Here is a 15103-nt window from a genome sequence, read left to right as displayed (position 1 = left end):
TTTGTCACTCTGTAAAATTGTTTCCCCAGCTGCAGAAAAGAGAAACCCAACAATTAAAAGCTGCAGTGTGATAGCATCACATCAGCTGTATTCAGGCATTTCCTTTCATGGCAAGCTATAAATTGGATTAGTAATGATAGTTTTTTGGAACATTGTTCCTTTTCTTCTTGATTCTACAGAGCAAGAGGTGTAAAACCACAGCCCTGCACCCATTCCTATAAATACTCTTTCAACATTAACAACACAATGTTTTGGTAATCTTATCTACACAGATCCTTTCCATTATGCATAGCAGTGGTGCCTGCTAAGCAATGCTAATTGTTAAAATCATATTTGTCTCTTAATCGTCATGTTCTTTTAATAAATCTTCATGCATTTTGCATCTTTGCTCAATGACAAAATGCAATTGCCCTGGAAGGTCACTCACTTATTACTCAGGCTAAATTGTATGCCTTATTATTTGCATAGGGTTGTCACTTTATCACAACTGGACAATTATTTATAGTCCAACTCTTCTTTGCCTAAGTCAGGGAAACAGTCCATATCCATCATCCTTAGACAATATGGCTGTAGTACAACACTAAGTATTTTATCAAGACTACAATATTATTAGGTACTGCCAAACATACAACAGCCTAAGATGAAGGTATTTGGAGGGGCTTGTTTCACTGGGATTTGCCAATTCCGATATTTTAGGATGCTTCCCACATCAGAAGAGCAGTTTTAAATCTTCAGTTTTTAGTATTTTTTTAAAAAAAAATTGGACGAGAAAAGAGGGCTCAAGTTCCAGGAGTTACTGAACTACGTAATTTTGGGGGAAATAAATAGCAAAAGAATCACTTTCGATATTTATTTGAGAAGAAAGGTGGACAGTACTTACAATAAAAAGCCAGTATTTTTATCCCAGTGTTCCTTCCTAGAAGCTTGGTGTTTCTAAAGCCAATGTTAACATGCTTCATTTATGGATTGTACGTTTGGAAACCAAATGAAAAATGAAACAATGCAATGAACTGTATAGAACCAAAAAAAAGCAAAATAAGGATAGAATCGTGAAGCTGTTATGGAGAGCATTTGCATAGAAGGATAATTAGGATGAAAAGTTCCTGATTGCAGTAAAGCTTGAGCTACATACAGTATTTGGAGTTTTCTGGTTAAAGTTACAAGTAAGGAGCATGTGATTTCCACATCTGACTAATCTATACAGCAAGGGAAAACTGTATAGATTTAACTGTATAATAAAAGAAATAAAGGAGTAAAATAGGTGCTAAGACTATAGCAGCACCAGAATAAATATAAAATGAATAATGTCAAGCGCCAGGGAAATCAGGAGATTTAGGCAGTTCAAGTGATATAAAGATTTATTGCAAGTTTAGGCTCTCTACAAGAATCTGGCCAACCCAATCAAAAGAAATGAGTGGGAGATAAGAAAGCCATTCAAGGTAGGCTGGTCTTAGATCTCTTGTGGGCGTACAGGGATTTGTGACATGTTAAACCCCCTCCCTTGGGCTCAGCCTGGTCATCTCCTATAGATATCTTGTCAAATTATATTAAGGTTGCTATCTTGCAAGGATGAGCACTCTTCTGTAAGTACACGTAATCCTTGACTTATTACCACAATTGAGCCCAAACTTTTCTGTTGCTAAATGAGACAGTTGTTAAGTGAGCCTTGCCAATTTCACGACCTTTCTTGCCACACTTGGTAAGTGAATGATTGCAGTTGTTAAGCAGATGACTGCAGTTGTTAAATTAATAACACGGTTGTTAAGTGAGTCTGGCTTCTCCGTTGACTTTGCTTGGCAGAAGGATGCAGAAAGATGATCACATCAAAAAGGGACTGTCAAGCTTGAAGCTCGCTTTGCTGGTGTAATAATTATTGCTTCTTAGCTTGCCAATGAACTTGGGGGGAGGATGGGGAATTGGAATGCAGGTTACAAAAATAAAGAAGGCAGACCGTGAGAATCAAGGATGATTCACCAGGTGCCCAACCCAACTCAGAGACATTTTCTCATAACAATATAAACACACTTAATTGGGCAATGTGACCTGTTCATGGATGGTAGAGGAAATTCTATTCTTTTACTGTAGGGGGTTTGGTCTGGGATTTGCTAGAGCTGGTTTTGCTTTCATACATGCCAAAATGATGTACTTAGTAAAGTTTTACATTAAGAGATCAGAATGTCTTGAAGGTGTTTGCTTGGTTGGGTTTGTCAGTCTGAACCTGGTTAGGGACACGGCAACCGTCACAAATATGAACCAGTTGCCAAGCATTTGAATTTTGATTATGTGACTGTGGGGATATTGCAACAGTTTAAGTGTGAAAAAAGTCATTTTTTTTCAGTGCCATTGTAACTTTGTCCTCACTAAACAAATGGTTGTGACTCAAAGATTACCTGTAATGAAGCCAATGTACAGATAATTGGCAGTTATGTGAGAGGTCTTTGAAGCAACAGAGAGGAAAATAGTGCTGTCATTTGGCATATCCAGAAGAAGGATTCTTTTTTAAACTTCATCCGTAGCTCTGTTGAGACCAAGCAACATGGAGAATAGACTAGAAAAGCAATGAAAGACCTTTCCTATCAGTCCACACACCAGTGGCGTAGCATGGGGGGTGCAGGGGGGGCCGGCCTCACCGGGCGCAACATCTGGGGGGGCGCTCGCACTCGCAGCTCTCTGCCCCTGCCTGGCTCACTCTCTCTCACTGCAGTGCTGGCTGTGCGAATCCAATCCGAGCCACTGGGTCGCCACCCACTATGGAGGGGGGGTGCCAGGCGTGCGGTGCGGAGAGAGAGCGAGGGACTATCTGGGGGAGGGACAGTGCAGACTCGAGTGCTAAAATCCATGGGTTAGGGGGAGCAAATTACTTGCCTTGCCCCGGGTGCTGACAACCCATGCTACGCCACTGCCACACACACAGACACAGACACACACACACACACAGGCAGAGATAAGTGTATCATCAAAAGAGGATTGTATCAGCCAATATTTTAGGTAGCAGATTCTCATTTGGGCTACTACAGAGAGGCACCCTAATTCTATCTTAAAAGAGGGTGTTTTGGGATTTGCAATAGAACTCTAACTAATATTGATTAACTAGCTTCAAATAAAACAATGCAAAGCTGAACAACAACCAAAGATTCAGATTTTTTTCTTTAAATAGCTTGATTGCAGCAGTAACCAAAATATTTCCATTGCAGCTGGCAATTGCATTTACAACCTTTTGAGCCCAATCAGTGAACTCATAATTTTGATGCATCCAGAGAATAGAAGAATGGATGGGACTAGCTAAGTATTTGGATATCTGTACCTGCTTGATTCGAAAACCATTAATTTCTCTCTCAAACTGCCTACGACTCTTAGCAATTTCAGTTTGCAGTAATTTAATTTTCAGTCCCTTGGCCTGACCTTATTTTCCTGATACCTGGATGAAATGACAAAGAAAGAATTGTCATATCGTATGTGTAAAGAAGCATGAAGTTAAAATGTGATTTAGCACAGGAGGTAAAATTAACATTTAGAGAGAGTCTGTATGAGTTCATTAGCACAGAATTTATTGGAGGGGACTAAGGCTACAATCTTGGTTATCCCACTTTTGCATTGGTATTGGGCTGATGGAGGTGCCACTGGAGTCAGAGTCCTGTTTAATTTGTATAAAGGCATCCTTCTGAATTTGAAATAACCAGACTGTGACCATTTCCTGTTTCTATAAAGCCATAAAGTTCTGCTTCCTTCAACAGACTCTGGAGTTAAGTGATCTGTGGCATGATGGGAGATAGATGTAGGAGATGACCAGGCTGAGCCTGTGGGAGGGGGTCAAATGTGTTATCAGTCATGAGTCCCTACACAGCCACAAGAGATCTAAGAGCAGCCCACCTTGAATTCCTTTCTGTTGTTGTTGTTGTTGTTAGTTGCGAAGTCGTGTCCAACCCATCGCGACCCCATGGACAATGTTCCTCCAGGCCTTCCTGTCCTCTACCATCTTCTGGAGTCCATTTAAGCTCACACCTACTGCTTCAGTGACTCCATCCAGCCACCTCATTCTCTGTCGTCCCCTTCTTCTATTGCCCTCAATCTTTCCGAGCATTAGGCTCTTCTCCAGTGAGTCCTTCCTTCTCATTAGGTGGCCAAAGTATTTGAGTTTCAACTTCAGGATCTGGCTTTCTAAAGAGCAGTCAGGGTTGATCTCCTCTAGGACTGACCGGTTTGAATGCCTTGCAGCCCAAGCGACTTGCAGGAGTCTTCTCCAGCACCATAGTTCAAAGGCCTCAATTCTTTGGTGCTCAGCCTTTCTTATGGTCCACTGTTCTTAATTCTGTTCTTAATTCCTGCTAACTAACCTTGACCGTTAGTAGTTCAGATTCTTGTAGAGAGCATAAGCTTGAAATAAATCTTTATACTTATTTGAACTTCCTGAATCTTCTGATTTCCCAGAAATGTGACATGTTTATGTTATTTCTCCTCTTCAGTATATGTCCTATATTTTTTACTGATTCCATTCCATTATTTTTAGCTATTTTTACCTGATTGTGATATAAGATACTTAGGGTTATGTTGGGATTCTAATGGCATATACATGGGTTAATAAAATATTAAACTGTTCTATGTACATGGAGTCAAAATATGTTCATTGAATGTGGCTCCATAACCCTCAAATTAAGCTGTCTTAGATAGGTGTTGTGGCAATCTTGTAGTAGTTGTTGCTGTCATTATTTTCTGAAGCATTGCTGCTAACAGAGTTTGCTGAGCTAGCAAGGATGCTTGTACAAACTTTATAAAAGCACATGCAAGGCCATTCTAAACATATTCCATCACTGTTTAAACAATTTGAAGGTTTGAGAGTACTTATATCAAACATAAATATGTAGAGCAACATAGCTAATTTCAGTTCTGTAATAGTTCCAATTATCTCTTTAAAGCTAGCATTTTGGCATAATTCTGGACAGCTTGTCAGTAATCATTAACTCAGTTGCAGATGTTACTTGGTGGAGAGAAAGCTATGGTTATTATCCTTAGGTTGCCCCCATCATATTTGTGATCTGGGAAGGTTGATTTACTCTTCCTTCATGTCTGTATTTTTGATTGATGAAACATGAAATAGCCCTTCTGATTCAGCCCTTCTGCTATTACATTATTAATAGGGACCTAGGGAATGATGTTTGTATTATTTAAAGCAATAGAAGCCATCTCCTAAATTATCTGAGAGTCATTGCTAATAATTGTGTTTTCATGTGGGTTGCGGCTTCTTGTTGGGAAATTGTACATACTAGGGTTGTTGTGAGCAGTTCCTGCTGTCAGAGAGAAACTGGAAACAAAATGTTTGCAACTGAGAAGTCAGGGGTAAAATGTTCATCAAAGATATATCCTGATCTGATAGATTCTGTACAATTCAACCAGAGACTGAGTCCTGTTTCATTCATATCCCAGAAGAAAAAGTTCTGTCTGCTTTGGTTTTGATTAATTTTTTCCAAAAAATTTTTTAAAAAATCTTCATGCTTGTGCATAAGAACAGGAGAACTAAGCTATCTCAAGGCAAAAGAAATGCAGACTAATTTGTCCATCTTTAATCAGCAGAGCCACAACTGTGAACGTGCTGCTTCCAAAGTTAAGAAAATAAATGCAGAAATTGTTTACTCATTGCACTGAGCCCCTGCTCTGTTTTCCCAATTTTAGAGACAACCTGAAAAACATCTGTATTCTAATAATCAGCAGAAGTACTTTTCTCCAGCTGCGTGTGGAATTTTCTTCCAACTGGTATAAATTTTGAACAAGATCTCACTAGGTAGAGGGGGATGTATGTACGTAGAATACTTACGGAAGCAATTGAGAAAGAAGCTAATAATGTCAATAACCGCAGGGAAACCACTTTAGAAACAAGCAAATTTTGTCCCCTTAGAAGTAGTGCAGGTTTTTAAACAAATCTGCGGTAGTCTGGCTGTTTTCTAATAAATGTAGATGTTCTAATTTATCAGGAGATGGAACAGAAAGCCTTAGCCACTTTGCTGTGCTTTCAGCCACATTTATATCATCTAGATCAGACATGTCCAACTCACGACGTCACGTGACATTGTGTGTTTTATCAAAACTTTTTCCCCATTGCTGGCAATGGGGTGGGCGCAGTTTTGTTGTGACACATCCAGCCCATGGGCTGGCAGTTTGACACCCCTGATCTAGATAACTTCAGAAGATTAACATTGGAAATCTAAAAAGGATTAGACTTGCTTAGTACTTATACTAGAGGCTATTAAGAAATCTCAAGGCTGTAGACTGGATGGAAATTTGGGGAAAAAAATATCCAATAGCAAACAAATTCCTTAATTGCTGCCAAAAATATGGATAGATGACTAATATGCAGTGGTGGGATTCAGCCAGTTCGCACCAGCTCGGCAGAGCCAGTAGCTAATTTTTTGGTTGCCCAGGCCCAAAATGGACTTCCGGAAGTGGCATCCACAAAGAGAACTGGTTGTTCACATATCTGAATCCCACCACTGCTAATATGGATAATTAACCTTTATCTTAAGATAGCTTTCACCTTCACTAGTTTTTATCCTCCAGCAACAACTTTGTGAAATCAGTTGGGCAGAAAGGCTATAACTCCCCCAAATCACTCAGAAAGCTGCAAACGGAGCTGCAAATGGAGATGTCAGCTTAGTCAAAGTCCACCACCTTAATTAGTATGCTACAATGAGCCTTGTTTTTCCTGTGCTTGTTGCCTTGCAAGGAATTCTTTAGAAATTCCAGAAGCAATTATTACTAAATTTTGGAGAAGGAGATCTTTTTTTCTGGAGGAGAAGGATATCACTGAACATGTATTACTTCTCATGTAAGAAGCAATTTTTGTTTTCAAAACATTGCCAGAATTTCATCAGATTCGATGAACCACTTTGTGAAATTTCATAGAACTTGAAGAAGATTACAGAAATCACACAAAATGGTTTATTTGCAAGAAAGTGTGTTTAAAGGTGGAGGGAGGTCATGAAATTTAATTTAAAATGTGGGTTAGACAGTCCTGCTGCCTCCATTAGAGAAATTCCGGCAATTTTTTAAAAACAAAATTTTCAGACCCAGGGTTCCTAACCAGCCAAATCTTATTTACACATTTCCTAAACTTTGATCTGGCATTGTTCAAATCTACTGTTATGTATTGGGCTTGTGGTGTTACACCATGTGCTTTGCTGGAGGAGCTAACGGCTCTCCAGCAACCCAGACAGGCCGTCTCCGGTCCTACAATTGGTCAGCCCCAGGCGGCAAGCATGGGTTCAAACCTATTGGCTGCCGCCTAGGGGCTAAACTATATATTGTGGCTGGTCGCGGCCCAAGCTTCAGTACAGTTCCAGCAAGAATGAAAGTATAAGTTATTCTGTACTCAGCCTCATGTCATCATTCCTGCTCTCCAGAGCCCATGACTTAACATCTACCATTTTGTTATTCTATCGGAGGTGGGGAAGTATGACCCTTTTATGACTTGTGGACTTTAACTCCCAGAATTCCTGAGCCACACTGGCCAGCTCAGGAATTCTGGGAGTTGAAGTCAACAAATCAAAAAAGGGCCATAGTTCCCCACCCTTGTTCTAGATCAGGGGTCTTCAAACCTGGCCCTTTTATGACTTGTGGACTTCAACTCCCAGAATTCCTCAGCCAGCATTCCTGGCTGAGGAATTCTGGGAGTTTATTTATTTATTTATTTATTAATGGGATTTATATCCCACCCTATCTCCCGAAGAACTCAGGGCGGCTAACAACAAAACATATAATAAGTACAGAAATTAAGATAAAAATAAAATTAAAATCATCTGTGCAATAAATTAAAATTTAAAATTTAAAATAAATTAAAAATTGTAAATATAATTAAAATGCCTGTCAGTCCAGGTCAGCCAGGTGGAAAAGGAGTGTTTTGAGGCCGCGGCGAAAGGACTGGAGATTTGAAGTCCACAAGTCATAAAAGGGCCAAGTTTGAAGACCCCTGTTCTAGATGATACTTTCAGCCATTCACATCACTCAAAAACAAAAGCAGATACAAAACTGGGAGACTAATATGCATTTTTTTTGGGGGGAAGACTATTTAGATGTAAATACTCTTACATTTTTTAATCCTTAAAATTGGTAATGAATGCCTCATGTGTTGACTGTTAATCATGCCTGGCAGCATGAAACGGGTTTTGCTGGTGACACTAATAAATGTATAATCAAGCATACAACACTCAGTTGTGTGGCCCAATTTAGCTCAGGTTACAGCCTCTTTCTCTGCAAAAGACTGCCTCCCATTAATCATAGAGAAGCCCAATTACAAATAATAGCAAATAACATTCAGGCAGACAGGGAATATCAGACAACCTTAGCCATTTGGAAATGCATTTCTATTAATGTTTTGTCTTGCTTTTTTTTTCCCCAGTGATCTTGGTCTGCAATTACAGACAGAAAAACTGATGGTATATTATAGGTTATGGTAATAATTCAGTCATGTGTGAAAGTTAGTTCACACCAAGTATGGCAGGTTTTCCTCTCTCCTTCCTGCCTCCAGCACACTGCTGAGAAGAGATCAAAGTTTATATTTATATTTTGAAGTCAATTTCTGTCTGGGTTATTCCACAGGCTAATTATAAAATATAATCTGGTCTCTGAGCACTTGATTTAGTGTGTTGTATGAATTTTGTAAATTGTAATTTACTATTTAACATGATGTAGAAAAGCAGTCAGTTATTACTTTTTTGATATCCCAGCTAACCAAAATATGGCTTAATGTGTATGAACCAGGTTTGCAGTTTATCAAACTATGGTTTTATAAATGAACCATGGCTTAGCATAAAACTCAATCCTGAACCCAGGCAAATCAATCCTGGCTTGTTTTCTCTATCAGGGTTAAGTCCAGCCTTCCTTAACTTTGATGCCCTTTGACCAGGGGTCTTCAAACTTGACCCTGTTAGGGGAGGGGCGGGGAGAGTTGGGGAGGTTTGGGGAGAGGGGAGGGGGAGGGGAGGGGTTTTGTATTCAAAAATGTACTGTAAAACTTTTCAATAATTTAAAAAAAACTTGGCCCTGTTATGACTTGTGGACTTCAACTCCCAGAATTCCTCAGCCAGGCACGCTGGCTAAGGAATTTGGGGAGTTGAAGTCCACAAGTCATAAAAGGGCCAAGTTTAGCACCAGCTGGGAATTTTGTAATTGCCTAAATTGGCCTTTTTTCTTCAACAGGAATTTTATAGCTTAGTCTAAGAAACGGTGTCAAACTCACTGAGTCACGTGACATGTCATGACATATTGTGACTCTTTTTGCATTGCTGGAGCTGGGGTGGGTGCAGCCTCAACATGATGCACCCAGCCCGCGGGCCAGCAGTTTGATACCCCTGGTCTAAGAAGATGCTTTCTCTGATCTCATATTCTGTGAAGTATAAAGTGCAGATTTTCTGGTCGATTCTTGGTAGCTAGAATGCTGAAAGATGTAATCCTACCGCAAGGAAGAGTTCTCATTTCAGACTAAGGTCAGCTTTTTGTTTCATACAAAAACAAGGAACTGAGATTCATTGGAAAATGGAAGGATAGATTGAGCTGGAAAAGAGGAAGAGGCAAGGAGTCCCAAAACAGTGGCCTTTTGCACAAAGGTGAAGCTTTTTTGCCAAATACAATGAGAAAGGTTTCATACTTCTTCAGTTCAAAATAAGCGTTATCAGTTCAAAATTCCTTGGTTTTGCTCTCGTGACAGGCAATGCAGTCTTAATGGTTTTTATGCTCAGTGGCATTTTCACCTATTCGCTAGTATGTCAGTACAGAAAGCACATGATTAAAGTGTTGGGCATTTTTAGACATGGTGGTGTTGCAGATTCTGGGGCATGGACCTTACAGACCTTTCTCTCTTAAAATTAGACCTGAGCTGGAAGCTATTGTAAATTAGAATCTGAGGCAGTTAGAATCTGATGCATGACACTCAAGCACAACTGAGCATTTAATTTGTCCCTATTGGAAGATGTGATGAAATGGCCTCATTAAGGTCTGAACTTGCAGCTGCATCAAGGTGTTAAATATTTCAGTGTATACCAGGAAGCCACAACTGGAGGTAGGACATTATTATAAGCCCTACAAGGAAAATAGAGAGCTTTCTATAAAGGAGAAATTATGCTAGTTCTGATCTCATGACTGAGGAAATAGCATCTTCTCTTTCATGGAACTTCTTATTTAAACCGAGGTGATATTAACTTTTTGCTGCCATAGATTCTTAAGAAATATAACACTATTGTGAGGCTATAATAACAAGGGTTATCCCATGTCTGGAATTTCCCAGACTATTTTTAGAACATGCCACCCAGATAAAATCTTAAAAGAGCTAAAAGTGCCTCTGGTCAGAGAATGTCGGCTGGTGGCCCCCAGGGGGAGGGCCTTCTCTGTGGGCGCTCCGGCTTTATGGAACCAGCTGCCGGTCGAGCTCCGGACGGCACCGGACCTTCGCTCCTTCTGATGCGGTCTGAAGACCCATTTATTTGAACAAGCTGGCCTGGCCTGATGGGGGATGTTAGGGTTTTTAATGGGGTTTTATACTGTTATTGTTTTTATCTGGGCGATTATTTAATTCCTTTTAATTTTTGTATTCTCTATTTATATGTGCCCTGTTCACTGCCCTGAGTCCTTCGGGAGAAGGGCGGTATACAAATTTAATAAATAATAATAATAAATAAAGTTCAGTCTTTTTGGAAAAGGCTATAGTAGTCATATAGCCTCCCCTATAGTAGTCACTAGTATACTACATTTGCAAATCAACAGTTTCTTACAAATATGTGATACTTGTTAGGTTGTAAAACATACAAACATTTTACAAAAATGTCAGAACAAGGAGTCATTAACCAATTTTATTTGGGAAATGGATAAGATAATATTTCAGTTCTAATTCGTTGCTCAGTCCGACATTACCAGAAATCCATACTTCTATAAGGAGATTCCAGATTTATGACTTAAGACAAAAGAAAATTCAATATCGCAACTGAAATAATAAATGAATATCATAAATTGGATTTCTGTGAAAAGCAGCCAGAGTCTGGGTTGCATTAAGACAATGGTTTTAACTTTCATAATGGAAGTACATTGTTAGACTGTGTGTATCATCAAACCACCAAGATTTCTTGGCAATTTATCATTTTTAATGGATGCAGAGAAAGCCTATGATGCAATCAAGGCTTTAGCCTTCTTAGAATTGCAGTAAATACTTATGAGCCTTCTACTCAAAATTGAAATTTTGAGAAAAAATTGGCTTTTTGTCAACTTGTTTCCCATGTTTGGGAATATTTAGTGTTTCCTATTCTGTGTGGCAAATACATAACACTTATGTTCAGTACTCCATTTGCCAAGCTAAATGGCAAAACATTGTATGGAAATGGGGCAATGGGAAGAAATATCTTTTTACATATCTATGTTTTATTTTAATCATAGAATGAAGAAGGACTTACACAGGAAGGAAATGTGGATAACACAGATCCAGCAGACCCAGAAAACGAGGCCTATGAAATGCCTCCTGAGGTAAATCTATTTCTGACATCTTCTCACAGAGTATTCCAGTAATGGTTGCCTAACTAGAAGATGTGGCACTATCCATTTCTGTTTGAAATACAGGCAGTCCTCGACTTATGACAACAATTGAGCCCAACATTTTTGTTGCTAAGTGAGACATTGGTTAAGTGAATTTTGCTCCATTTTACCACCTTTCTTGCCACAGTTGTTAAGTGAATCACTGCAGTTGTTAAATTAGTGACACGGCTGTTAAGTGAATCTGGTTTTCCCATTGACTTTGCTTGTTAAAAAGTCACAAAAGGTGATCACATGACCCCAGAACACTACAACGGTCATAAATGTGAATCAGTTCCCAAGTGTCTGAATTTTGATCACGTAACCATGGAGATGCCGCAACGGTTGTAGGTATGAAAAATGGTCATAAATCACTTTTTTCAGTGCCATTGTAACTTCAAACAGTGATTAAATGAACTGTTGTAAGTTGAGGAATACCTTGGGAATAAACCTATCTGGCACTTATAGGGAACAAGCTGGTAAGGCCTGAGATGGTGAATTCACCCTCAAGAAATTTTGAGATGGATGTTCAGGAGAAACATTTCCAGAACTCTGAGGAAAAGCAAGTGGCGCTTTGATAAAAGTAGTGCAATTTCTAATCTCTGGAAGCTCATAAATTGCCATAATGACAATTATGATAAAAAATAATCTATTTCTTGCTGTCAAGATTTCTATTTGCATCAAAAGATAAGTGGGTACAGAAATAGAAACAAGAGATGAATGGATTTTTTTTATTTTCTGTGCATTATTATTCTGAGGTTCTATTACTGAACTTTAGGAATGCAAGTAGGCTTTTTGCAAAAAAAAAAGGAAAATAAGCTAAATATTTTGTAAACATCTTTACTACAATTACTCTGGCGACAACAAAAATTATTCAGCTGTATGAAAAATGTCACTATGGTAGAGCTAGTAGACAAAATACTTTAGAAGTTGTTGAATTACAATCCCTTCATTTGGGCCATTGAGTATTCCGGATGGGGCTGACAGGGAATTGAAATCCAATAACAGTTTAAGAATCGTGTCTCAGCTTTATGCATCATTTTGATCACAAAACCTTCCACAACACAATTTCTAAAACATTAAATGTAGAAATATATATACAGTATGCAACCCTACAAACCTAATTACACCACATCTCAAAGCTGTTTCAAATTATAGATTTCGACAAAACATTTTCACCTCTTCTTTCTCACAGCAATATCTTACAAAGGTATCCTGCCTCTAAATACAAAATGAGAGGTTTTACCCAGAGATCATTACAGCATTTTCCAAAGGACCAGCACCATCCAGGAGTGTATATTTATCATGAATGTAGGCATTTATCTTTTTCCTCTTCTGTATAAATGACAGAGGCATATGGATCAGGGAGTAGGGGGCTTATTCCAGAAGGCAGACATTACAGCAGAAAAGCCACATTTCTGAAGTCCTACAAGATGGCATTGTTTAATCAAAGAAACCTGAACACAACAGCCTTGTGGGATAAAACCAATGAATAGAATAGAATAGAATAGAATAGAATAGAATAGAATAGAATAGAATAGAATAGAATAGAATAGAATAGAATAGAATAGAATAGAATAGAATAGAATAGAATAGAATAGAATAGAATAGAATAGAATAGAATAGAATAGAATAGAATTAGAGCTGAAAGGGACCTTGGAGGTCTTCTAGTCCAACCCCCTGCTCCAGCAGGAAACCCTATACCATTTCAGACAAATGGTTATCCAAACTCTCTTTTGAAAAACTTCCAGTGTTGGAGCATTCACAACTTCTGGAGACAACTTGTTCCACTGATTAATTGTTCTAACTGTCAGGAAATTTCTCCTTAATTCCAGGCTGCTTCTCTCCTTGATTAGCTTCCACCCATTGCCTCTTGTCCTACCCTCAAGTGCCTTGGAGAATACTAGGGGAGATAGGCAGCCTGCAAAGTAACTAGGCTCCATGCCATGTAAGGCTTTATAGGCAATGACCAACATCTTGAATCATACCCAGAAGCCAATAGGCAATCAGTGCAGCTTGCAAAGTAGTAGTATTATATGTGCATATCATGACTGCCCAATGCTACTTCATTCTGGAGCAGCTGAAGCTTCTGGCTGGTCTTCAAGGGCAGGCCCACGTAGAATGCATTGCCATAGCCAAGAATAGAAGCAAGCATTTCCTCTTCAGGGTATGGATCGCCAACTATTTGATGGAGATATCATATTCAATCTACTAGGCTCCATGTCTTTTAATCTACCTTCCCCTTCTAGATTCTCTCAAAGAAATGAGAAAGCCAAAAGGAATTTCAGGGAAAAGAATAAGTACCTGAATTCCTAGTAGAAGGCCCAACTAGGACAGATTTTCTCATTCCAAGATCCTTAGTATGCATGATGTACTACACATACACACACACACACACACACACACACACACACACACACACACACAAAGACAGACAGACACACGCACACACACACACACACATTAAAAGAAAGGAGTCCTGTTTCAGTCTCTCCTAACTGTCCCTCAGATGTGTCCACCTACACATCCTATTCTCCACAGCTTACAAATCTTGTAGGAAACTGGACCTATCTCAGATTCACAAGGAATTATATTTCCTGAATACATCAGCCCCTTTTTGCAGGCAATAGCTTAAGTACCCAACTAAATCCTGAAACTATTCGTTAGGGGAACAACAAACAAAGCATTGTTCTAGGGTTTTCTGGTTTTTCACCAGAGATTTTTCTTAGCAAGAGAATTCCATGTTCAAAGGCTCTACAGAGTTCAAGGGATGAAAGGATATCTCGGAATAAAGACTAAACAGAAACAAGTCCCCATTACCTTTTATTCCACCAGTCTGAGACCTACAGAGAAGCAGTCTGTTTTTACAGATATATTTTTCTTGAAATCTTCTATGACAATACCATTTAATGACAACTACATTTCATTCTGAATTGAGCTTTGAATTTCTCCTCCTTCTTTCCGTTCCAACAGGAAGAATACCAGGATTATGAACCAGAAGCTTGAATCTCCTCTCTTTCTTTCTATCTCTTGCTACCAGTCAACAAAAACATCTTGTCCTGTACAAGTGCTGAGTTCCAATGTGCAAACTACTTTTTATAGTTTTTATAGTGTCTTGGAGTTTTCCATCAACAGTGAACGGAGCATCTATAATTGTGTTCAGTTTCCATGTCTGTGACCAATCTCCTCCTGAAATGGAGGCTAGGTTCAAGAGCCATTGTTGTTGTTTGGATATTGTGGCTTCAAGTTCTAAACACCGAAAAACAATTTAAAAAACACCTAAGTGTCTACTCCTTATTTAGAAAGCTGTAAATGTTTTGTTGATAGATCATTGGTAATTTAGTATTGTTTATGATATGAAAGTTTTTAAAATGTTTTCTGTGGTCATTCTTTGCTGTCTGAGAATGACCCTGTTGTGAAAGTTGTTAATATATTTCTATACATATATACATATATATATAAATAAAGTAACTGAGCATGAACTATGCACCTATAAATATTAACTATGGAATATTACTGTTTTGTGATAGGTTTTACTAACTTGTATCTGTAAATAAAGATG

At 38.8% G+C, this 15103-nt stretch overlaps 1 protein-coding gene across 2 annotated transcripts in view; it reads left to right on the top strand.

The window, feature by feature from the left end:
* Positions 1-14547, top strand: part of SNCA (synuclein alpha) — a gene marked incomplete at both ends in the record, with an annotated part of 34506 nt that extends 19959 nt beyond the window's left edge. The window contains 2 exons of one of the 2 annotated variants that reach the window (XM_081332711.1): positions 11410-11496; positions 14515-14547. In XM_081332711.1, the coding sequence (XP_081188837.1) occupies positions 11410-11496; positions 14515-14547 (120 nt within the window). The remainder of the gene's footprint in view (positions 1-11409; positions 11497-14514) is intronic. The other variant, XM_081332712.1, reaches the window with a different exon arrangement.
* Positions 14548-15103: the final 556 nt, after the last annotated feature.

This window comes from Vipera berus (genome assembly GCF_964194415.1).
Source record: "Vipera berus genome assembly, chromosome: 7".
NCBI lineage: Eukaryota > Metazoa > Chordata > Lepidosauria > Squamata > Viperidae > Vipera > Vipera berus.
The sequence above is the reverse complement of the archived record's forward strand: the minus strand, read 5'-3'. Positions and strand labels throughout refer to the sequence as shown.